The sequence below is a fragment of the Dreissena polymorpha genome, chromosome 5, assembly GCF_020536995.1.
Source record: "Dreissena polymorpha isolate Duluth1 chromosome 5, UMN_Dpol_1.0, whole genome shotgun sequence".
In the NCBI taxonomy this organism is placed as follows: Eukaryota; Metazoa; Mollusca; class Bivalvia; order Myida; family Dreissenidae; genus Dreissena; species Dreissena polymorpha.
In genome coordinates, this window is record NC_068359.1 from 26,100,708 (window position 1) to 26,128,402 (window position 27,695).

The 27,695-nt window shown below is 36.9% G+C and overlaps 1 protein-coding gene across 1 annotated transcript; it reads right to left on the minus strand.

Annotated features, from left to right (window-relative positions):
• Positions 1 to 3: 3 nt before the first annotated feature.
• Positions 4 to 27,695, minus strand: LOC127830995 (splicing factor 45-like). The gene is made up of 13 exons (XM_052355963.1): positions 27,648 to 27,695; positions 23,080 to 23,187; positions 19,783 to 19,856; positions 15,777 to 15,872; positions 14,787 to 15,034; positions 12,571 to 12,680; positions 12,047 to 12,121; positions 10,348 to 10,384; positions 8,066 to 8,217; positions 7,379 to 7,446; positions 6,379 to 6,477; positions 3,081 to 3,153; positions 4 to 2,295 (listed from the first exon to the last, which is right to left on the minus strand). Exons 2-13 carry the CDS (start codon positions 23,132 to 23,134, stop codon positions 2,180 to 2,182), a joined length of 1,203 nt encoding a protein of 400 aa, XP_052211923.1. The 5' UTR covers positions 23,135 to 23,187; positions 27,648 to 27,695; the 3' UTR covers positions 4 to 2,179.

Genomic DNA, 27,695 nt, shown 5'->3' on the forward strand with positions numbered 1-27,695 from the left:
CCCAAGATGATCCTTTATTACATTTAGACACAGATTTTGAAATCATACTTGGTACTTGTAGTTGTAGTATTATAGTTGCCCTTTGTTAAGCATGTTTTAGTGTCTAAAACAACCACACAAGAGTTATGCATTCAGTAATGGAGCATCATTCTGGGAAAACAGGGCTTAAATCATGCATGTCAGCACAGGCCTATCAGGGACGACATTTTTGTCTTTTCCGGAATTTCAGTAAAAGGTGTTTTCTGAACAAAAATCCAGTGTACATAATGCCTAAAGAGTTGTCTTTGTCTCAAATTAGCCTTTGCAGACTGCATGTGCATGAAACCCACTTTTCACAGAACAAACTTTCATAAGTAAACTGTAATTCAGCCATCCATAACTGTCATATTTATTATTTTACGCACTTCATGAAGTTTTTTTATAATTGTTTTAAAATACACTGCACACTAGGTCGTTTAATCTTGAAGAACTTTCTATGCACTTGCAGATAAATAATAAACTAATAAATGCACATAGCCAGTAGATATTTCTTTTTTCAATTTTGTTTTCACTCAAAGTCTAACTCAATATTTATACAAACAGAACTGTATAATTGAAAAGTTTTATGAACACGAAATGTACTGTTTTTATCATTTTCATGTTAGTGTCAATGTTCAAAGGTTCAAAGCACTATTTGGTTGAGATATAGTTATTAGTTGTACAATCGATGATATCCTGTATAGATTATACATGTATATTGTATCTATATCTGGTTTCAATATATTGTAACACGTTTTGAATACAAAAGCGATTAAAATATTAAAAGTATTTAACAAAACAACATATTAATAACATTCTTTATAATTTTATTTCATGACCTTTGACCAATGACAATCTAAACATTGTCAAAATATATACAATAACAAACATACATAATGCATGATTATTTAAAATGTCAACATTTTTCTTTGCTAAACAATTGTATTGTAGGTATATTTATTTTATGCTTTCCGGTGGTTTATAGAGAAATATCAGTGAATTAAAAATGATAATTTCACTGTTTCAAACAATGAAAATTATCAGTGAAAATTATCGTTAAGTTTCACTGTTTATGTTAAATGATGGTATTTTTTTTGACGAAATGACGTCATTTTCCCAACAAAATTCTTTAGTTAAACTCTTTAACAATGTATATAAACTGTGAAATAAAGCATAAAATAAAAAGAAAATTTGTTGGGTTTGGTGGATTATCGATTTTAATTCACTCGTGATCATATAAAATATATATTTTCACTCGTGGCTGTGCCATTTATGCCTAGCGTTTAGAAAAAAGGCCTTGGCAAATAGCGTAGAACCAGATGAGACGCCGCATGATGCGGCATCTCATCAGGGTCTGCGCTGTTTGCTTAAAGGAATTTCTTTAAGAAATATTCTAAAAATAGAAATAAATATACCAGGCATCTCTAATTTTGGAAATGAATTGATCCAATTTAGAAGGATGGGAGAGTCCACTCTGCATAAATGGGTTAAAATTGCCACAATGCTAACAGACGTTCTGTGAAATGGTTGTTGAAATCTCTTAGACATGTTAGAGATTACATTGTGCGCTATAAGTTACATGATATGCATAATTAACAACTGACCATATTTCTGCACAAAATTGGAGCTTTTCACATTGGTGACACATACACCCACGATGTTGCATGTAATTGGTAAATTTAAGATAAAATTAACCATTTCAAAGCACTTTCTTTAGAAAACATTTGGGTGCTATGCAATTCCTTTTTTGAACCAAAATGAGACAAGATGTTGTAATAGCAATAAAGTTATTATTAATCTCTTAAAAGATTTGTGTCACGGCAACAAACTACCATAATAAAATATACGAGCCGCACTCTGGGTAAACAGGGCTTAACGCATGTGCCTAAAGTGTCCTCCCAGATAAGCCAGATTAGCCTGTGCAGTCCACACAGACTAATCAGGGACAACACTTTCTGCCCTTACCTGATTTTAGTGCAGAAGAGACGAAACATTGCATTAAAATGGAAAGCGTGGTCTCTAATGACCCAGTGCGGACTGCACAGGCTAATCTGGGATGACATTCACATGCATTAAGCCCCCTTTTCCCTGTGTGAGGTTCATATCTGTGTTCATATCTTTTCATTGATTTGTTTCCTAAAACATTGCTATCCAGGATTCACTATGTCAACATGTCTACGTCTGTCGCCAGGTCTAATCGCCGGAACTTGTCTAGGTTATAAAAGCACGCCTTCACCACTCGACCACCAAAATAGCGTCCATTTAGATCTATAATGGCTGAAACAAAAATATACAAGTATTTGACTAGTCTAAATTATTATTGTTAATATTTAGATTTAGATCTATAATGGCTGAAACAAAAATATACAAGTATTTGACTCGTCTAAATTATTATTGTTAATATTCTGTTAGCACAAGTATTTTCTTTTGTTATTTATAAAACATTAAAATGTATGTACAATAGATGTTTTTTTAGAGGGCCCTTCATTTTTCAATTTAATTGTTTGCTTTATCAATGAGATAATATTTAAAGAGCATAATAAATATACATAGATTTAGAAAGGCTCAGCACATACAACAGTGTCACTCAAAGCCCTCAAAATTATTACACTCAATGTTTCCACAATGAAATTTGTATAATCTCTTGAAAGCAATAATTAGAATATGTGTGTAAAAGCTGATAAGCTCTTGTGGTGTTTGAGTGACAAAATAAATTAATTGCTTTATCGTATTCTTGCACTTTATACTACATGGTACACTGTGAACAGTATACCGGTCTACAAGCGTTTCTTAATAAATCATTTTTGGTTTCAGCAATCTCTGTATTGAACTGTCATACCTTTTATATGAAAGTATTGAGTGAAGCGCAAAGTTTATAGTTTTTCGTAAGCAATATATGTGTATGTTTCCAGAAAGTGTCAGAAGGCGCAAATGCCCTTTGAGATTTGTTAAAGATTTATTAAAACTTTACATTAGCTAACTTGACTATGACAAAATGAAGCAAAGCAAGGAACCGACTTAGGTTTTAAAGGAACAATAGCAACAAACTTTATTCAGCCTACCTTTAATTGCTGAGTCAATTCTGTCGAATTCAACAAAAATCCTAACACATTCGTCATCAGGTGAATCAGGCATCTGACAAAACAAAACAAATCCAGTATGTCTTCAATAATTGTTAAATGATGCATATAAGTATCTGTTCATTACAGTGTCATGTCCCACCTTAAAAGGTCAACCAGTGTCATGTCCCATCTTAAAAGGTCAACCAGTGTCATGTCCCATCTTAAAAGGTCAACCAGTGTCATGTCCCATCTTAAAAGGCCAACCAGTGTCATGTCCCACCTTAAAAGGCCAACCAGTGTCATATCCCACCTTAAAAGGTCAACCAGTGTCATGTCCCACCTTAAAAGGCCAACCAGTGTCATGTCCCATCTTAAAAGGTCAACCAGTGTCATGTCCCATCTTAAAAGGTCAACCAGTGTCATGTCCCACCTTAAAAGGTCAACCAGTGTCATGCCCCACCTTAAAAGGTCAACCAGTGTCATGTCCCACCTTAAAAGGTCAACCAGTGTCATGTCCCACCTTAAAAGGTCAACCAGTGTCATGTCCCATCTTAAAAGGTCAACCAGTGTCATGTCCCATCTTAAAAGGTCAACCAGTGTCATGCCCCACCTTAAAAGGTCAACCAGTGTCATGTCCCACCTTAAAAGGTCAACCAGTGTCATGTCCCATCTTAAAAGGTCAACCAGTGTCATGTCCCACCTTAAAAGGTCAACCAGTGTCATGTCCCATCTTAAAAGGTCAACCAGTGTCATGTCCCATCTTAAAAGGCCAACCAGTGTCATGTCCCACCTTAAAAGGTCAACCAGTGTCATGTCCCATCTTAAAAGATCAACCAGTGTCATGTCCCATCTTAAAAGGTCAACCAGTGTCATGTCCCACCTTAAAAGGTCAACCAGTGTCATGTCCCATCTTAAAAGGTCAACCAGTGTCATGTCCCACCTTAAAAGGTCAACCAGTGTCATGTCCCACCTTAAAAGGTCAACCAGTGTCATGTCCCATCTTAAAAGGTCAACCAGTGTCATGTCCCATCTTAAAAGGCCAACCAGTGTCATGTCCCACCCAGGGGTGTGATTGAGGCAAAGTCAGAGGGGAGGAAAATTCTGTTTACTGATTTTGACTACGCGAATGGCGCGCATAACGCAATGACAAACATAAAAACAGACATTAAAATAAACAACTTTTTGAACTTCATAACAATATTTCTTTATAAAAACCTGTTAAACTTCACATTAATCATACTGAGGATGCAAAGTAAACAGTTAAGTAAGTATTTATTGTGATCAATAGCAGCTGTTTTTCAATGACAGTTACTAGACTAAATATAAACAAACACATTTGAGTGTTCTTCTGGTGTTAATGATGTATTAACTGAGTTAAATTAATATATTTAATTTGTTTTCCTTTCAATATCTTGCATTTCACATCTTCACTCAGTTCAAAGCTATTTCAGTTAACTGAACAGCGTGACAAACATAATAAAGCAGAATATGCATATGAATCTGATTATACACAGACCCACAGACAGATAAAAATCAAATCATGTTTGTCTATTTCCATGTTCGAACGATACTCTCTAAATTGTTTTACTTCGCGAGTAGACTACACTCCAATTTGCAAACACTGGTTTCCGTGACACTAATTCAGTGGGCACATTTCTTAACAAAATATGTGTTGCTTGTATCTAAAACGTAGTCTTTTTTTTGACAAACACATTTCATTATTCCTATCAGACTTGGTGATGTCAGTCGTTTATTCGATTGCTTTTTGTTATTTCAATAATCTTAATTTTCTCTTCTTAACGGCGCCATTTGCAAACAAACCACAGAGCGCATTTTAAGAACACGATTTTAATTGGAAGATTGGGAAACGACAGCCAATTATATGGCTCGTTTAAAAAATGCTTAGGCAGAATCTACCAGTGTAAAATGCGGAGAGATTTCGCGGGCCGCGGATATTTCGGGCCGCTTATGAAATACGTCCGCGGAATCGGTGGTAGCCCCTCTCTCCCACATTTTTTAAAACGAATTTACGCAAATCTCAGAAGTAACATCCTGGACAACCCGATCCGCGGAAATCCGCAGATCCGCGGAAAAATCACACCCCTGGTTCCACCTTAAAAGGCCAACCAGTGTCATGTCCCATCTTAAAAGGCCAACCAGTGTGATGTCCCACCTTTAAAGGCCAACCAGTGTCATATCCCACCTTTAAAGGCCAACCAGTTTATAACAGTGTCATGTCCCACCTTTAATTTTTTTTTGCCAACCAGTTCATTACAGTGTCATGTCCCACCTTTAAAGGCCAACCAGTTCATTACAGTGTTATGTCCCACCTTAAAAGGCCAACCAGTGTCATGTCCCATCTTAAAAGGCCAACCAGTGTCATGTCCCACCTTTAAAGGCCATCCAGTTTATTAAAGTGTCATGTCCCACCTTTAAAGGCCAACCAGTTTATTAAAGTGTCATGTCCCACCTTTAAAGGCCAGCCAGTTTATAACAGTGTCATGTCCCACCTTTAAAGGCCAACCAGTTTATAACAGTGTCATGCCCCACCTTTAAAGATTAACCAGTGTCATGTCTCACCTTTAAAGGCCAAACAGTTTTGTACTATGAGACACTGAAATGTGTTGTCGAGTTTTTCGTTGTCTTAAACAGTATTTTAGTCATATCACAAAGGTCAGTTACTCATTTCAGTTACCCACAGCTTCCTCACTTAAATCAGAAGTAGAGGCAGAAAGGCCGTAGAAAGAATTTCATGACCAATCCACACACGTTATGTTGCTGGGCTGGGGATCAAACCCGGTAGTCGGATTTGTAGTCCAGTGCCTTACCAACTGGGCTAGCCAGCGGCCGCATGTAAAGGCCAAGGCCAGCTAGTTATGAACTGTGGGACACTGTATTGATGAACATCTTTGAACCCAATTCCTTAGTGATTAATTAGTAATTTGCTGCTCACCACTATGTGATATTCACTCAAAGATATCCATAATGGCCTTAAGGTGAATATTGCATAATGGGGAGCAACAACTTATCATCAATGTTATTAATACATCTTTTTTTATATAAATACCACTGTTTTATTCCTTTTAGTAAACGTTTCAATAACCAACATTTTGTTACAGATTTGACCCTATGTTCTTAGTGCAAATATTTGTTTAAGTTTACGGAGGGTTGACTGCACATTTTGGAAAAACTGCAAGCGGTTTAACTCAAGTTTCCTTGCAACTAATTTGAATGAAATTTTAAACATAAAAACTTCAAAGATAAGAAATTTGATGCCTGTTTCATATTTGCCACAAACCTCAAAGATGAGACATTTGATAACTTTTCCATATTTGCCACATTCTTCGAAGGTTTCCCCCTCCAGATCTCCGTCCACCTCGCCTGGGCCCACCATGTTCTGAAAACATACACAGTGCAGCTTTCTTTCATTCTTTGTGAATGAGCAGGAGTCCGTTCATGCACATATTTTTGTCTAATGGGATACTAAGCCGTTGCTGAAGACAGCAGGCACAAAAGATGGGATAAAAGAAATTTGTAGGTTGGCCGCTTGAATTTGCGAGTGAAGTTAAGTATCGGACAAGTAAAGATTTGTTAATTTGTTTACAGGCTAGGCAATATATTTTTGGGGGTTCAGAAATATTAATCTAATGCCTAAACTCCAACGCGTAAACAAGTTGCTAAATGAACAAAATACTGTAAACAATTAAATTGCATTTTTGTTTGACAATTGACGCAACAGGCACATTAAAATAATTGATGAATTTTACAATGCAGAATGAGTTTGATTTGAGAATGATGATGCTGTTAGTTTAAGTGATTATTATTTTTATACAGGGCAAATGACCGTAAGATAGATCTTTCTGTAAAGACTTTAAAGACTTTAATTCAATAGGTATACATTTGTATTTTTGACATAGTTGGTTTAATTATTAATCAAAGGGAATAAATCAGGATCAACAGAGCAGCCAACATGTACCAACATCAAGCATGTCTTCCAACATGTACCAACATCAAGCATGTCTTCCAATTAATAGGTCCTAGGTGTTCATTATCAGAAATAATGTTGTTCTTTATTAAATAAATGCAGGGCAAGAAGATTAAACCATTCAGCTAGTGAATTGTAAGGCCTACTTCCTGAAAATGTGTTAAATGCCCTGATTCTTTCTAAAGAACCCTTGTTTGTTTACGTGTTCAGTGAATAGCAATGATACACAAAATATTATATGCTTTCAAAAACTTAAAAGATTTTTTAACAAATGCAACTCTTTTAAAAACAAGGATTAAAAAGTAATTCTTACCCGTAACAAGATGACTTTCGTGGGATTTCTCAACAAGTTCGCATTTGTAACAGCCTCTCTTGGAGTATCTGGAGATATATGCCATATTATTATTAATTTATTTTTTTTACTTGTGCAAATATTTTTTTCGAATGAAGTTTAAATCAAATGTTAACAGTATGAATATGATATTTTAATATAATCAGAACTACTTACATTCTATTTTCTCAGACTTTGAAGCAGAAAAACTGAACAAAAGCCAATTTTTTAAAACTTAATTTAATGTTGCTTTCATTCCATTTGTTTATCATTGAATACTAATGATGTATTGTTTACAATAATCCCTTTCTATGCCCATCCCACTTGCATACTTAAAAATTCATTCAAGACATTTAAACTGAAACTCAGCGAATAAATCATGTATAAACATGCAAGTACCTATCTAGAGTCTACAAGTCAAATCTTTTTTGCATGAGTAGAAAGATTGTGCCAATGAAAAACTGGGCCAGCAATCTTGGATCCTTAACTCACCTGTCATGGCATCTACCTAGCAATCCTGAGGCCCCGGGTTTGATCCCTTTTCTGACAGCCTTCTAATGATCTTCAATAAAAGACAACACGTACTGGTTCTACCCCAAAAACACACTCTAAAGTGTCTCAATATTCCTTAGGCTTTTGATGTTATCGAGCTCAAATAAACTGACTCACCTTTAGGCAGGTCCCTCTCATGTATAATCTTGCCTCCGCGTTTGCTTGTTTTCTCTACAAACAGTGCCGTGCTCATGCCCTGCTCGGACTTTCCAAGTCCCTGACCCTCCTTGTAGCCATACTTTGACATGATCTTGGCTGCTACAGACAACCTACAAATGTAGCCATACTTTGATATGATCTTGGCTGCTACTAACAACCTATAAATGCAGCCATACTTTGACATGAACATGGCTGCTACTGACAACCTATTCATGAAGCCATACATTGACATGATCTTGGCTGCTACAGACAACCTATAAATGTAGCCATACTTTGACATGATCTTGGTTACTACAGACAACCTATAAATGCAGCCATACTTTGACATGATCTTGGCTGCTACAGACAACCTATAAATGTAGCATACTTTGACATGATCTTGGCTGCTACTGACAACCTATTAATGTGGTCATACTTTGACATGATCTTGGTTACTACAGACAACATATACATGTAGCCATACTTTGACATGATCTTGGCTGCTACAGACAACCCATAAATGCAGCCATACTTTGACATGAACTTGGCTGCAACAGACAACCTATAAATGTAGCCATACTTTGACATGATCTTGGCTGCTACTGACAACCTATAAATGTGGTCATACTTTGACATGATCTTGGCTGCAACAGACAACCTATAAATGTGGTCATACTTTGACATGATCTTGGCTGCTACTGACAACCTATAAATGTAGCCATACATTGACATGATCTTGGCTGCTACTGACAACCTATAAATGTAGCCATACTTTGACATGATCTTGGCTGCTACAGACAACCTATAAATGCAGCCATACTTTGACATGATCTTGGCTGCTACAGACGACCTATAAATGCAGCCATACTTTGGTATGATCTTGGCTGCTACAGACAATATATAAATGCAGCCATACTTTGATATGATCTTGGCTGCTACAGACAACCTATAAATGCAGCCATACTTTGACATGATCTTGGCTGCTACAGACAACCTATAAATGCAGCCATACTTTGACATGATAATGGCTGCTACAGACACCTATTAATGTAGCCATAATTTGACATGCTCTTAGCTGCTACAGACATCCTTTAAATGTAGCCTCATTCAACATGATCTTGGCTGCTACAGACACCTATAAATGTAGCAATACTTAGACATGATCATGGCTGCTACAGACACCTATAAATGTAGCCATAATTTGACATGCCCTTGGCTGCTACAGACAACCTATTAAAGTAGCAATACTTTGACATGATCTTGGCTGCTATAGACAACCTATAAATGTAGCAATACTTTGACATGATCATGGCTGCTACAGACACCTATAAACAGTAGAGGCATGTTTGAACAAGATGTGTTTGTGAAACACAATGTCCCCCTATATGATGTTTGACCTTGAAGGATAACCTTGACCCTTCACCACTCAAAATGTGCAGCACCATGAGATACACATGCATGTCAAATATAAAATTGCTAGCTTCAATATTGCAGAAGTTACATTACATGAGCGATTTTGACCCATATATTTGACCTAGAAGGATGACCTTGACCTTTCACCACTCAAAATGTGCAGCTCCATGAGATACACATGCATGCCAAATATCAAGTTGCTATCTTCGATATTGCAAAAGTATTAATAAAATAAGCGATTTGGGCCACATATATTTGACCTCGGACCTTGAAGGATGACCTTGACCTTTCACCACTCAAAATGTGCAGCTCCATAAGTTACACATGCATGCCAAATATCAAGTTGCTATCTTCAATATTGCAAAAGTATTCATAAAATAAGCGATTTGGGACAAATATATTTGACCTCTGACCTTGAAGGATGACCTTGACCTTTCACCACTCAAAATGTGCAGCTCCATGAGATACACATGCGTGCCAAATATCAAGTTGCTATATTCAATATAGCAAAGGTTATTGCAAAATGTTAAAGTTGGCGCAAACCAACCAAAAGACAAACCAACCAACAGACAGGGCAAAAACAATATGTCCCCCACTACTATAGTGGGGGACATAAAAATAGTAAATACTAGGTTAGTTCTGTTCACAGATATTATTGGTCTAAATTGTCTAGAAAACCTGAACCACGTGTGGCTTTTTTTTAAAATTCTCAGCAAATAACTTGTTTGTCTTCTGGCTAAGTTAAACTTTAGGCCAAGTACTGGTTCTACTCAGGAAAATAAAAACGTGTTTAAATAAGACTTAAATAACATATGTCAGGGAAATTTACAGAAAAAAAATAAAATTACCCTCCCGCACTAGTAATCCCTGCCAATGAGCCATCATCTGGAAAACAGAATCATGAGAGCTGTGTCATGGGAAAATGGGTCTTATAGCATATATGCCGTCAGAGAAGCTCCAGACCAGTCAGGGCATTTGCAGTCAGTTCAAGAGCTACCTTGTCCGCAATACAATACCTGGCATGACTTTATAGTGGACAGGGAAGTTCCTGATCAGACTGTGCCACTGCACAAGCTGGTCTGGTGCTAAGCTGGCCGCATAGGACATAAGACCCATTTTTGCATGATGTGGCTCATTTAGTCAACAATTTACAGGTGCAGACATGCAGAAGAGGTGAACAAACATAGATTCAACAATAAACTAAAGCTACCACAAAGGACAAAGGTATACACAATAATGTCATCACAACAGAGTGAACATAATAGGAATGCTATTTTAAAGTTGCCTTTGGAATGATCAAGTTACAGTTCCAAAAGCTGTTTCATGCATTGACCTTTTGACCTTGACCTTTGAGCTAGGGAAACAGGCCTTGCACAAAACACTGCGTTACCAAATGGTTTAATTTGTCACATTAAGAATGAAGTTACAGTCTGCACAAGATGTATGATGTGAATATTTAAGAATTGATACTTCAATGTGACCTTGACTTTTGGGCTTACATTACAGGGCTGTTGAGCAACAAGCTGGATGTACATTGTGAACATTATTTTGCACGTTAAGCAAAATCGCCATATGACTGATAAAGTTGCTCTTTCAGCTAGAGACATTGGTTTTGCAAGTGACATAACACACACGTATCTAATTTGATAAACATTAGAAGTGAGTTCTTTTAAATTGCCTGATAAATTATGATATAATAGTCCAAACCAGTCATACTATGCCCAATTTTGATCTCCAAGTTCTTAGGTGAGGCTTTGAGTCAGGGAAACAAGTCTAACACATGAAAAGTTATTTCGAAATTGCCTGACTAAAGATGGAGATACAGGCCACACCAGATGAACTATTCTGACTTTGACCATTGATCTCTAAATGTGACCTTACACATTGGTTCAGGGACATTGATCTTTAAATTTGACCTTACACATTGGTTCAGGGACATTGATCTCTAAATGAGACCTTACACATTGGTTCAGGGACATTGATCTTTAAATTTGACCTTACATATTGGTTCAGGGACATTGATCTCTAAATGTGACCTTACACATTGGTTCAGGGACATTGATCTCTAAATATGACCTTACACATTGGTTCAGGGACATTGATCTCTAAATGTGACCTTACACATTGGTTCAGGGACATTGATCTCTAAATGTGACCTTACACATTGGTTCAGGGACTTTGTTCTCTAAATGTAACCTTACACATTGGCTCAGGGACATTCCAACTACAGAAGCCTCAGATTTACATGTGTTGCAAGTTATATAAAATGACGGGAATATCAGTTACGTTATTGATATTATAAGCCACTGCCAATATCAATTAAATTGTGTTTATAAATAACTCATTAAATATATTTTGCTATTATTAAATTCAGTTCAGGGCCACGGGAACAACAGAAAGATCATTGTTTACATTTGTTGCAAGTTAAATAAACTGGCAGGAATATAGGTTATAAGTAATTATTATAATAATACACTGCCAAATCATTGAAGTAATGTTTATTAATTAATCATAAAATAAATTTTGCTACAATTCGATTCGACGTACCTTCCTTCTTGATGGGTGGTTCCTCTAGCAATGACATTGGTGGAGCTATCGCTGCACCCATCTGTTCTGGCTTTCCTGAAACATATACTGAGCATTCAACCAGATGGATCACATTGTTGAACATTTTAACCATTGGTTGAATAAAAATGTGTTCATGTTTGGAGACAAATTTTTCTTACTTTAGTGGCCTAAATAGCTCAACAGCTCACCTCAGCACTTCCTGCTTAGCCCATTTATGCCTTGTGGACTCTCCCATCCTTCTAAATTGGATAAATTTATAATTTTTTGTAGGGATGTCTAGTATATTTATTTCTATATTTAGAATATTTCTTACAGAAATTCTTTTAAGCAAACAGTGCAGACCCAGATGAGACGCCACATCATGCGGCGTCTCATCTGGGTCTACGCTGATTGCCAAGGCCTTTTTTCTAGACGCTAGGCATAAATGGGTTAATATCACCTTTGAAAACATACCTAAGAATATTAAAGAAACCATGCCCTGCACCATGCTAGTGTGTACTCACTCCTGACAGGTCGTTCATATTCCTCCTCCTCGTCCTCCTCTCTCTGTCTGCGGGCCCCTCTCTCCATCTCCCCCATACTGTCCCTCTCTGTCTTGGGCTCCCGCCGACGCCTGCAAGTACGTGTGAACCTCTGCATTGTTGTATGGTTGTATTGAAAGCCAAATCTTTATTGCAACACTATTGAGTGAGTCATCTGGGTAGAACCAGAACTTGGGTGTCTTACGGGAAAATCTTGAGAACCGTCCAAGAGTTGTAATCAAACCCTGGACCTAGTGATCTTTATTGCAACACTATTGAGTCAGTCATTTGGGAAGAACCAGTACTTGGTGTCTTACGAAAAAATCTTGAGAACCTTCTGATGGTTGTGATCAAACCCTGGACCTAGTGATCTTTATTGCAACACTATTGAGTCAGTCATCTGGGTAGAACCAGTACTTGGTGTCATACGAAAAAATATTGAGAACTGTCCAAGAGTTGTAATCAAACCCTGGACCTAGTGATCTTTATTGCAACACTATTGAGTCAGTCATCCGGGTAGAACCAGAACATGGTGTCTTACGAAAAAATCTTGAGAATCGTCCAAGAGTTGTGATCAAACCCTGGACATAGTGATCACCAGGTGATCTAGCTCAATAAAACTACTTTGTATATGAGCCACGCTCTGTGAAAAGGGGATTTAATGCATGTGCGTAAAATTGTCGTCCCAGGCTAATCAGGGACGACACTTTCTGCCTAAACTTAATTTTTGCTAAGACGAGACTTTCTTGAAGCCAAAAATATCATTAAAGCGGAAAGTGTCGTCCCTGATTAGTCTGTGCAGACTGCACAGACTAAATCTGACGACACTTTACGCATATGCATCAAACCCCCTTTTCACAGAACACATCTCATATGTATTTTATCATACTGATAACAGAATCTGACAAGACTTGTCATTCAATAACATATAGTATGCAATAGGTTTAGGAACATTGTAAGTAACTACCACTACCAATATCATTTTTACCATCACAATCATCACTACCACAACCAAGATTACTTTAACCAATGGCAAAAATCACAATTATCCATATCACTATCAACATCATCATTACTACCCCTATCAATGTCACCATCATCACTACCACTTCCAATATCATCATCACCACCAATTCCAACATCATCATCATCACCACCATCATAACTACCACTATGAACATCACTTATACCATCATCATCACTACCACTACCAACATCATCAGCACCACATCCATCATAACTACCACTACAAACATCACTTATACCATCATCATCACTACCACTACCAACATCATCATCACCACCACCATCACAACTACCACTACAAACATTATCATCACAAGCGTTAATGTGATATACAATGAAGGCACGAAAATCTGGACCAAACTAGATTTAGTTGTGAAGCAACCCATTTATCTCATTTAATGCAAATTACAGTCGGACCATAGCTTGCAAAAAATGTGAAAATTTCAAGCGCTGTATAACCATGAGCAGAAAATCGAACATCATGGCAACACTGATTGGAAATTTAAGGCACAGCGATGCCGCTGCGCTAAAACCACCTGGGAAAAAGCCTGCATCAATACCATTGCCACCATCACTACCATGCCAACTCCCCACCTATCATCACGTGGTGTTGGCGGCTCCCTATCCCTCCTTCCTTCATCCTCCTGTCACTCTCTCTACCCACCTATCATCACGTGGTGTTGGCGGCTCCCTATCCCTCCTTCCTTCATCCTCCTCTCTCTCTCTCTACCCACCTATCATCACGTGGTGTTGGCGGCTCCCTATCCCTCCTTCCTTCATCCTCCTCTCTCTCTCTCTACCCACCTATCATCACGTGGTGTTGGCGGCTCCCTATCCCTCCTTCCTTCATCCTCTTCTCTTTCTCTCTACCCACCTATCATCACGTGGTGATGGCGGCTCCCTATCCCTCCTTCCTTCATCCTCCTCTCACTCTCTCTTTCTCTACCCACCTATCATCACGTGGCGTCGGTGGCTCCCTATCCCTCCTTCGTTCATCCTCCCCTCTCTCTCTCTACCCACCTATCATCACGTGGAGTTGGCGGCTCCCTATCCCTCCTTCGTTCATCCTCCTCTCACTCTCTCTCTCTCTACCCACCTATCATCACGTGGCGTCGGTGGCTCCCTATCCCTCCTTCGTTCATCCTCCTCTCACTCTCTCTCTCTCTACCCACCTATCATCACGTGGCGTCGGCGGCTCCCTATCCCTCCTTCGTTCATCCTCCTCTCTCTCCTTCGACTTCTGCTCCTTCCTCTTCTTCATCATCTCCTCGTAGTCGTTGGGCCGCAGCGGGTTGTACTCGTCCTTCACCCCTGTCAGTGACGGCATTGGGTCTGATGCGATGAATGGAGACCCACCGAGTGACGGCATCATGTCTCTCTCCCGTTCCCTCCTGTACTCTTGGACTGGCACATTCTCCAGCTGAATTTAATACAAGAAAAGCCTTTAAAAAAAATCAAATACCATAAACACATAAGTTTTTAATTGCGAAATGTAAATGGGACACCAGTCTTAAATTGAGAAATGTTAATGGGACACCAGTTTTTAATTGAGAAATGTTAATGGGACACCAGTCTTAATAAATATTTTTACAATGTGCTGTCATAATAAAATATGACTGGACAAACTATGGGCCCATCAGGTTCTCAAGACAGAAAGTATAAACAAATATATGCATCCTCCGGACACATCTTTTGAAAACCTAAATATATTGCTGTACATGCCTTTTATTTTTTTCCTCTACACTACCCTATTATATATCCATACAGTATAATCAATTCATAACAGGAGTTTGACACTGTTGAGTATTTCACATCAAAAGGAACGATCCATGGAAGTTTGAATGTTGAACAACATACAAGGACATTGTAGGACAACATTGTATCTAGGATGCCTTGACCCCATACAAAATCCAGCATTCTTTTTTCCTTATGGGAAAAGTACCGGTAGCAATCCAATTAAAATAAAAAAGCGCGTGAAATCCTGATATTGGCAAAAATCAAAATATTTGGAATAAAGGGTAATTCAAATATTATTGTGCAATTCTTTTCTGTTTTGGGATTTTTGTGGACAGCAATTGTGAAATTTTTGAAGTTTTCATTGACTGGGAAATTGCGGTTTATTGGTTCTTTATACAGAAGGAAAATAATTTCTGAAATCCTACCTTTCCTGTGAGCATGTTAAACTTGAGTGAGCCTTCAGACTGGTCCAATCCTTTCTTGAAGTCTGCAACAGGAGCCAGATGGCTCTTCCTGGAGCTCTGAAAATAGCAAGTCACAATCAGAGCTTTGTCTAGCTCTGAAAACAGCAAGTCACAATAAGAGCTTTGTCAAGCTCTGAAAATAGCAAGCCAAAATCATAGCTTTGTCTACGGTGGAGCTCTGAAAATAGCAAGTCACAATCAGGTCTTTTTCTAGCTCTGAAAATAGCAATTCACAATCAGGTCTTTTTCTAGCTCTGAAAATAGAAAGTCACAATCAGGTCTTTGTCTAGCTCTGAAAATAGCAAGTCACAATCAGGTCTTTTTCTAGCTCTGAAAATAGCAAGTCACAATCAGGTCTTTGTCTAGCTCTGAAAATAGCAAGTCACAATCAGGTCTTTTTCTAGCTTTGAAAATAGCAAGTCACAATCAGGTCTTTGTCTACAGTGGAGCTCTGTAAATAGCAAGTCAAAATCAGGTTTTTGTCTACAGTGTACCTCTGAAAATAGCAAGTCACAATCAGGTCTTTGTCTACCTCTGAAAATAGCGAGTTACAATCAGGTCTTTGTCTACAGTGGAGCTCTGAAAATAGCAAGTCACAATCAGGTCGTTGTCTACAGTGCAGATCTGAAAATAGCAAGTCACAATCGGGTCTTTGTCTAGCTCTGAAAATAGCAAATTGATTTTAAATACCAATATGGAATACCGGTTCGTTTTAATATACATCAAGAACAAAACCATCTTAATAAATTATCCTTACTGTTTAATTATTTGCAGTCTTTGATCTTTAAAGTGTGAACCAAACAGTAGATGCCAAAAACCTTTTTCCTGAATTGGGTCACAATGGCTTCGTACACAAACCTGATTGAACCACAATACCCAATCAAGTAAGGAGTGAAAATTACTGGTCGTTTAGCGGGTGTCAATATAGAGCTATTTCGTTGATTGGTACTAATTTAAGAAGGGATGCAATAGGTTACAAAATTCATTAACCGGTTAACCTTTTTCCGTTACTGGTTTTTAACCAGTTAACCAAAATGCTTTAAGTAGTTATAATGATTTAGAGTACAAAAAAAGGGCATACCGCTCGAACCGCTCTGTAGAAACAAAAGTCATTTCAAATTTGGAATCGCTTGGGTTGATAACATGACAGTTTCGTAATAAAATGTATTATTTAATTTATTTTAATAATTTTGTAAATGTATGCTACATATTTTATTTATTTTTCCTACGTATATGCATTATTAACTTATTTTTGGTTGGGCGGCTTATATTACGTTCGCGTCGTATCACTCACAAAAATGGTGTGTTCTTTTGTTTATTCTGTTTTAATTTGTGAAACTCAAAGTGGCTTAATATGGAAATGTTTTTTCCCTTTCAATTCGACGTAAAGTGGGTCTTGTGTGTTCAACGAATCTGCATCTCTTCTTATTCGATAATTGCATATTTTATTGTTTGCATTTCAGCGTTTGTAGCCGAAATATTATCGTTTGATTTTCATCATACAATTAAAAAATGTTGGTTAAATAAAGGACACGAATGCAAATTAAATTAATTTTGAACAAAATGTAAGTTGAATATTTTATATAATAAGTACATTTATTTTATAGCGAAATAACTTAGTATTATGATCTCAAATACTGATAGTTACGTATGTTTGCTAACATACCATAGCGCGCAAATTTTAAGCAATTACACAAATACTAAATTTAACGGTTTTATTTTTTAAATATTTGATTGATGTTTAATTATTTAATTAGTTAATAATTTTCTTTCTTAAATAAAACTTGCATCGGACGGTAATGGTGGAATCGTTGGACGTACACTATTCTTTTATTAATCTTTGATAAACATAAACGACGTTAACTCGTCATGATTTTAACTACGAATGCAATTCTTGATAAAATGGTTACTTATAAACACGGTATTTTTGCGAGCAATCAGTGTTGGATATTGGTCAACAAAACATCAATATAAGCCTTCCAATTCTCGACTGTTTTTTTTTTTGCGAGTTCAATAAACGTGTCAATTACGTCTCCGCTAATAACTCCCACTCACCGCAGTTCGCAAGTTAAATTTTCGCGAGTCAAAAAAACAATAGTGTCAGTTATCAAAACATACCCCCTATTTGTTATCACAAAGGTATTGATTAACTGCGTTATTACGTTGATTGTTGACACGTTATTTATTACCGTCGATGGTGCGGCATGTTGTTATAACTAGTCACCAGCGCAAGTTGGCAGTATGTCACGCGAAAAAAGTAAAATCATACGAATTATTCTATGAATAAACAAGGGCTGTTTGTAAAACATGCATGCCCCCCATATGGGCTGTCCGTTGTAGTGGCAGCCATTGTGTGAATACGATTTTTGACACTGTGACCTTGACCTTTGACCTAGTGACCTGAAAATCAATAGGGGTCATCTGTGAGTCACGATCAATGAACCTATGAAGTGTCATGATCCTAGGCCAAAGCGTTCTTGATTTATCATCCGAAAATCATTTTACTATTTTGGGTCACCGTGACCTTGACCTTTGACCTTGTGACCTCAAAATCAATAGGGGTGATCTGCAAGTCATGATCAATCTACCTATGAAGTTTCATGATCCTAGGCGTATGCGTTCTTGAGTTATCATTCGAAAACCATGTTACTATTTCGGGTCACCGTGACCTTGACCTTTGACCTAGTGACCTCAAAATCAATAGGGGTCATCTGCCAGTCATGATCAATCTACCCATGAAGTTTCATGATCCTAGGCGTATGCGTTCTTGAGTTATCATCCGGAAACCATTTTACTATTTCGGGTCACCGTGACCTTGACCTTTGACCTTGTGACCTCAAAATCAATAGGGGTCAACTGCAAGTCATGATCAATCTACCCATAAAGTTTCATGATCCTAGGCGTATGCGTTCTTGAGATATCATTAAAAAAACATTTTAATATTTCTGGTCACCGTGACCTTGACCTTTGACCTAGTGACCTCAAAATCTATAGGGGTCATCTGCTAGTCATGATCAATCTACCCATAAAGTTTCATGATCCTAGGCGTATGCGTTCTTGAGTTATCATCCGGAAACCATTTTACTATTTCGGGTCACCGTGACCTTGACCTTTGACCTAGTGACCTCAAAATCAATAGGGGTCATCTGCCAGTCATGATCAATCTACCCATGAAGTTTCATGATCCTAGGTGTATGCGTTCTTGAGTTATCATCCGGAAACCATTTTACTATTTCGGGTCACCGTGACCTTGACCTTTGACCTAGTGACCTCAAAATCAATAGGGGTCATCTGCAAGTCATGATCAATCTACCCATGAAGTTTCATGATCCTAGGCATATGCGTTCTTGAGATATCATTAAAAAAACATTTTAATATTTCTGGTCACCGTGACCTTGACCTTTGACCTAGTGACCTCAAAATCAATAGGGGTCATCTTCGAGTCATGATCAATGTACCTATGAAGTTTCATGATCCTAGGCCCAAGCGTTCTTGAGTTATTGTATGACAACCATCTGGTGGACGGACCGACGGACCGACCGACACACCGACATGAGCAAAGCAATATATCCCCTCTTCTTCGAAGGGGGGGCATAAAAACATAATCAAATATTTTTTCCAGGTTAACCTTTTCCCGAAATGTAACCGGTTAACTGGTCGTTTCGGTAGATTAACCGGTTAACCTCTTGCATCCCTAAATTTAAGTGGTCGTAATAGTTCAATAACCGGTTGGTCAGATTATTGAGCATAAAGACCAATGAAATATAGTGGAATTAGGAACTGAAAAATCCTGGTAGACTTACATGTAGCAAGTTGGTCGTAATTACGAGATGGTCGTTAAAACAGATTTTACTGCAATGAGCAATTACTTTTCCTATGGAAGAAGACCTGGACTTCATAATCTGCATTTCTGGTGAGAACTCTAAGTACTTATTTTGCTGCAGAGTGGGTGAAAAGCCATATATACCTTTGTTTGAATCAAGGAAGCTTTCTTTGCCTGCAGCTGTGACTTCATTAGCTTGTAGCTTGATGACCAGCCGGCTGTAACCAGAACAGAAGTCATATTGATCTGCTCATATTTTGCAGTTTATTGAAGAAATGTTAAGACTTGTTGTTCAATAGTGTCTAGCTGCCCTAATTTGGATTTAAGGGTAAGGTGGCCTTTCAAGAAGCAATTAACCACTTAAACATAATACATTACAGAATTGATTACACATACTATTAAGAAACATATCCATGAAATGTAAAACATAATTATACACAACAAACTGTTTTTCTTGTAAGTTAAAAGATTCACAAAAATTCTTCTTTCACCAGTCAAAGTTATTCTGAATACAGATAAAATTCAAAGAGAGTCCATGTTTGAAAAGAAGAACAAAGTGGTATTAAAAAGGCCTATGTGTAACAATTTAGAGTAATTATTACAGAAGAGTGTTAGCGCAAGTAATCTTATAGCCACACACTTAAAGGGACCTTTTCACGTTTTGGTAAATTGACAAAATTAAAAAAAATTGTTTCAGACTCGCAAATTTTTGTTGTAATTATGATATTTGTGAGGAAACAGTAATACTGAACATTTACCATGCTCTAAAATATCAATTATATGCATCTTTTGATGATTTAAAAACCTGAATATTATTAAGTGTTGCAAGGCCAAACAATTGATTAATTTTAAGAGTTCTGTTATTGTCGTTATATTTTGTGACACTACGAGGATTGCTTCAATAAAGTATCAAATACATCACTCATTCTATGAGCATGGCCGAGTGGACTTAGCGTTATAGTTTTAATCCAGGGATCAGTGAGTCAAGCCCAGTTGAGGGTAATTTTTTTTCTTTCTTTAATTTTATTCTTGTTTTCTTTAATAATGCTTTTTAGATCCAATATTTACATTTATCAATATAAAGCATTTAATTACAAACTTTAATACATGCCAAAATTTGTGAAAAGGTCCCTTTAAGCCAAAGTGCTGTTTATTGACCAAAAAACAAACATGTCATTGTGAAAACAATTATGCAATAATCTATGTTTTACTTATACTTCACCAGTGTTTTTTTTTCACCATTTTGGGAATGAGTCCCTTTGGATTGGGAAATATCACATCCTTTTGATTTTTTTTTTCGAAATTAGTGCTGTTGATTTATGCTTACAAATACTTTAAATTGATAATAAAAGTGATTTTCTAAGGTTAAACTTATTGAGCTGGATTTGGAGATGAATGACCTGTTTAGACTTATTAATTTTTATTTTTGTTAACATTCAATTTGGATTTTTTAGGTCCCACTTGGGAAAAAAATATTCTTTTTTCCATTGGGAATGGGTCCCCTACTGGACCCAAATTTGAACTAAAAAAAACACTGTTCACTCAAGGCTGGGTGCAAAATATAACCAGGAAACAATTTCTTTTATACAGATAGATGAAGGCATACAGACTCATACACAGAACCAAAATTGTGCCAGCAATATGTACTCTGCGTTGACCTTAAGAGGGCAAGACGAAAAATGATTGACATCAGCCTTTTATGTGAGTGAATGGGAACCAGCTGAATTGAATTGCATTTTTTAAGTATCAATGGACATGGAAAATGTTAAAAATAAATACTACTTTAAAGCATTAAGTGTTCAAGCTTTCATCTATAACTGTCAAGCACTAAAGAAGTTACACAAAAATGGTAATGGTAAAATGATTGACAAGGAGACTATCGGTGTTCATGTCCAGTCAGAAATAATTACTATGTAAAGTTCCAAACCTTTACCTTTGATGAGTGGAACAAAAATGACACAATAAAGACACCTTAAAAAGTCAGGAAAGTCAAGCGATAGTCAACTTTTTAAGATAATATTCTAAATCTAACCCCAATGCAAGTAAAACAAGAGCCAAATCCCCGCCGAAATGTGTTTGTTAGTATGAGAACATTTTTTTAGAGAGTAGAATAATATTTGTAAAACATGGCACCTGTGTCATCTATTTATATTTCAAGGATCAATTAGTTATATAGTGTTGGAGTTATGTTGTAGAGAATAAAATATATGGAAATGAAAAAAGGGAGGTAATTAAAAAACTACTGCCCATAGAGTTATGGTTCTTAGTCACTGCAATTCTCCTAGTTGCCATCTGTTTATATTTCTAGTTTCAGGTAAATCCCTTCAGTAGATATAGAGTTATGCTCCAGACAAAAAATTACTTTGAAATTAAATAAAGGGAGATAATTAAAAAACTAAGGTTGATAGAGTTATGGTTCTTAGTCACTGCACTTTTCCTACTTGCCATCAGTTTATATTTCAAGTTTCAAGTAAATCCCTTCAGTAGATTTAGAGTTATGCTTCGGACAAAAATTCACTTTGAAATTAAATAAAGGGAGATAATTCAAAAGCTAAGGTAAATAGAGTTATGGTTCTTAGTCACTGCACTTCTCCAACTTGCCATCTGTTTATATTTAAAGTTTCAAGTAAATCCCTTCAGAAAATTTAGAGTTATGCTCCGGACAAAAATTTACTTTGAAATTAAATAAAGGGAGATAATTCAAAAACTACGGTAGATATTGTTATGGTTCTTAGTCACTGCACTTCTCCTACTTGCCATCTGTTTATATTTCAAGTTTCAAGTAAATCCCTTCAGTAGATTTAGAGATATGCTCCGGACAAAAATTTACTTTGAAATTATATAAAAGGGGAGATAAGTCAAAAACTAAGGTAGATAGAGTTATGGTTCTTGGTCACTGCACTTTTCCTATTTGCCATCTGTTTATATTTCAAGTTTCAAGTAAATCCATTCAGTAGTTTTCAAGTTATGCTCCGGACAAAAATTTACTTTGAAATAATATAAAAGGGGAGATAATTCAAAAACTAAGGTAGATAGAGTTATTGCTCTTGGTCACTGCACTACTCCTAGTTGCCATCTGTTTATACTTAAAGTTTCAAGAAAATCCCTTCAGTTGTTTTAGAGTTATGTCCGGACAAAGTTTCGGACGGACACACAGACGGACAGAGACTATTACTATATCCCCTCCGAAATTTTTTCGGCGGGATAATAATAAGAAACAAATGCTTCACTATATTTGTGTGGGATTAATGTAATATATTGTTTGTGTGTCATCATCTTCAGGCTCTGTGCAGCTTTTAAAGAACTTATCACCATACCCAACTAGGCTGAAAACAGAGATAATTTCCCCAATGTGACTGGTATACCACCAGTTACAAAAGGTGAGAAAAAACAACTGACTATTAATGATGCATGTAATAGATGGAGATATTCATCACAAACCAGCCACATCAGCCTTTTCCTCTTTTCCCACATCTAAATCATCATAGAGTGACATCTTTGCAAAGATATCTGTGTGTAAAGTCTAATACTCCTTCTTTGTAGTATCCTCTGAAATATAAATTAAAGATTTTTCTTAATATGGTCAAAAATATAAGATGTAATTGATGGTTTATGAGCTATATTTTGTATGCCCATACTCTACACAACATTTTAACACTTACTGTTAAATTTCCTGTAGCAAAATAATTTCAAATGAGCTACGATTTTTCTTGTAAAACAGGATTGCCAACTATTCATCAAAATTCTGGCAACCAACAGAAATAGTGTGTTCATTAACAGGATCAAAGCTCACTTACAGGCATGTAGGATAGAGTTTACTCGCTTACATGCATCCATTAGTTGTGTAGGATAGAGTGTGCCCACTTAAAGGCATCTGTCCAATTTTAAGCTGAAATAGGGCTTTTCCCACATTATACACTGTAACTCCAATATAATGCGGATGACGGGGTCCAAGCCGCGCAACAGAGTTATAAACGGATCCGCGTTATAAGTTTTGAGCTCATTTATTGCAGGGGCTATAAAAACAGGTATAGTGTAGCCTATAATATAGGTCCTGTGTATTGCCATGCTGTGTTGTCATCCGCAAATACATGCATATAAACCAAATGGTATCGATAACAGTATACATGTACATACTGTTTTTCTAATGTGCGCATTTATCCGATAATCCAATCAAGTTACAACATCACTTAAACAAGAGCATCGCCTTGTGGGTGCAGACCGCTCATCTATTTTTCTTTTAAAAGGTGTAGGGACCTATCTCAATTTCAATCACAAAGGAGGGAGGGGTGGAGAGGGGTGTATAGTGTGGGGGTGTGGTCATTTATTACATTATCTTCCAAAGATGCAAAAAAAATGTTTAAAAAAGTTTTGTTTTTTTTTTGGGGGGGGGGTATTCTTGCATACATGCCATACGTTCCGGATTGTCCGGGACAGTCCCGGAAATGAAGAACTTGTCCCGCTGTCCCGGAAATCTGACAAATGTCCCGGAATTTACAAAATCCATATATACATGTACCTTATCTTAGGCTTAACTGCACCTCTAATCTGTGTACGGTATATCTGCAGCGTCTCCATGACAATGCCTACCCGAATAGGCAGACTACGCTACGTGTCAAAATCGATCAATTAACAGGGGTCCTGTTATCATTTTGTCTCACGTTCGCGGTCAAACCGAAAAGGCGGCATTGTTTAATGTTGTTGTTAATTGACTTTAATCTATTATGTCATTATTTCCCGCTGCGTAAGGGCATAGAATAGTTGTTCACACATCTGAAGTCCAACATCGCTGAGTAAAAAATTAAAAGCAGTTTATGTTCGCACGTTTAACCCACAAAGAAGTTGAGTAAAAAAGTAAGCATATAAAAACGTCATCCTCACTAGGTCTTTTATTGTCTTGTTCTAACAATAACGCAGTGATGTCACCATCTATGTTTAGAACGCTTACACTGAAAACACATGGCTTGTATCTAGTAACGGAAGTAGTAATGTTTAATTTGACGTTAATAGATCAAGTGTATTTCGGATAGGCTTTCGAACTTTTGCAATTAACGATGCGAAACAAAAAAACGTACCAAAAATGCATATGTCTATAAATGTCACTACATTTTATACATGTCTCGGAAAATCTGCAAAAGTCCCGGACAATTTAACTCAATGTCCCGGAATTGGTCTGAAAAATTATGGCATGTATGATTCTTGGGCGGGATGGTTGAACGGTATTTCAAAAATAAAATAATAAAAATAAATATTTGTGTTTTTTAACCATGTTTGAAAAAAAAACAATAGATGTGTTTGTCAGAAACACAATGCCCCCTACTGCGTCGCTTTGATTTTTTATTTTTTTTACCATTGACCTTGAAGGATGACCTTGGCCTTGAACTTGCACCACTCAAAATGTGCAGCTTTATGAGAACGCCGCTTTAAAATTATTTTTTTTTTACCTTTGACCTTGAAGGATGTCCTTGACCTTGAACTTCCACCACTCAAAATGTGCTGCTTCCAGATAACACCGCTTTGAAAAAATAAAATAAAAAATGACCTTTGACCTTGAAGGATGACCTTGACCTTGAAGGATGACCTTGACCTTGAACTTCCACCACTCAAAATGTGCAGCTTCATGAGAACGCTGCTTTGATTTTTTTGACCTTGAAAGATGACCTTGACCTTGAACTTCCACCACTCAAAATGTGCAGCTTCATGAGATACACAGGCATGCCAAATATCACGTTGCTATCTTCAATATTAAAAAAGTTATGGCCAATGTTAAAGTTTTCGGACAGACAGACGCCATATATTGGACATTTGACCTTGAAGGATGACCTTGACCTTCACCTTTCACCACTCAAAATGTTAAGCTCCATGAGATACACATGCATGCCAAATATCAAGTTGCTATTTTCAATATTGAAAAAGTTATGGCCAATGTTAGTTTTCGGACGGACAGACGCCATAAATTTGACATTTGACCTTGAAGGATGACCTTGACCTTTCACCACTCAAAATGTGCAGCTCCATGAGATACACATGCATGCCAAATATCAAGTTGCTATCTTCAATAGTGAAAAAGTTATGGCCAATATAGAAGTTTTTTTCGGACGGACGGACAGACTGACTGACATACTGACGGACAGTTCAACTGCTATATGCCACCCTACCAGGGGCATAAACATTATTTGTTTGGGGTGGGGGGGGTATAGTGTGAGGGTGTGGTGGTCATTTATTAGATGATCTTTAAAAAAAAAATGGGGGGGGGGGGATTGAGGGGGGGGGGGGGGGGGCGTGGGGGATGGTTTGCATAGAGTCTATTGTGGTATGTCAGGTAAGAGTTGTTTTGTCAAAGTATCAATCAAATCTAATCATAAATTAAGAAGTTATGGCAATTTTAGCAATATTTAATAATTTGACCTTGAAAGTCAATGTCATTCAAAGGTCAAGGTAAAATTCAACTTGCCAGGTACCCTCATGATAGCATGAACGTATTTGAAGTTTGAAAGCAATAGCCTTGATACTTTAGAAGTAAAGTAGATCTAAACACAAAAAAACATAATTACGTGACCTTTTTTATGCGGAAATACATACACTACGGGCGGGAAACAAACTTAATTGGCCAGACACATTAACTATGCTTACATGTATATGCTAATACCGTCCGCGCACAATAAATTTATTATGATTTTAATTATTATTATAATTGTTCTTTCAAAATTAGTTAACTACATGTAGCTAATAATTTTAAAAAGATTTTTTATTTCATGATGCACATCGACTCGGCATCATGTCGCGGATCGTGGCATGCCTCGGCGGACAGATGCAAAGCTTCGCGGCGAAATGCAACTGCCGCATACTGACGCGGCTTCAACGACTGACGCGGCATCGACTCGTTTTGCCTTGCGGCCGCGGATCGCGAAATACGTTTGTTCCGCGTTGGCTGTACTGTATATAAATTGTCTGGATTATTTAATTAATTTCTCGTACACGAACTGAAAGATTAAATGACTAAATGATAAATGAATGACAGAAAAACTTGTTTTTATACTGTGTGAGTATATTTCAAAGCCACTCCTTTAATATAGTCAAACTGCAATCATATCAAAGTAAGAATGTTTTTATCGTTTTGAATAACTTTAATTTTATAATTATCCTGCTTGCACTTAACTTATTGAAATTAGCGCACCGATACATGTAATATTACTAATGAACACTGACATGCGAGTTTTTGACACCTTTATTGACATTACATAACAGATTAACACCAATTAGCTGTCGGTGTTGTTTAACCTTGAAGCGATTTAAAATCGGTTCAACGGACGGTTGAATAAAGCAATCAAGATGTGATCGCCGCCATCTTTGAATTGTCTGAAAATACATGAAGTTGCATAACATGGATTTGAATCAGAAATGAAAGGTTGGAGAAAAAACGGGATCCAAGACCCACCAGCGTTATATTGGATTTAGCGTTATAACAGGCGTGATATTTGAGTTACAGTGTAGCAAAATGCTCATATGAAAACTTCCCAAAACAATGTTCAACAAGTTAAAAACTTGACCAAAAACTAATACAATCAATCTTGTTAACAATACAATATATTGAAAATATTACATAGAAGGACTGCCACTCTACACATTCTAACATCTGGAAAAATGCTCAGTAAAACTGAAAGTGGCAATAACCACATCGATCAACATCAACTACTAATGTTAACAATATGAAATTAACAACTGAGGCAATTATAAATTTGTGTGAAAGAATCCCTTTACATATGATGTTAAAACATCCCCATCCGAGGTATGTAGCCTGCCTTAAGGCTGTTTTTTTATATTAATATTAAAATCAAATCCGAAATTGTTGTATCCGAATACACTAATCTTTACACAAAACAATTTTAATTGATATAACGTTCCTAAGAGTTGTTAAATTCATTAACTTAAAATACATGTGATTGCTTTATTATGACAAAAAGAGCAATTATTGACATCCCGTATAGATAATAAATGTGCATTATTACAGAGAAACTTGTTGTTGTTGTTGTTGTTGAAAACTTACTATTTTCTGT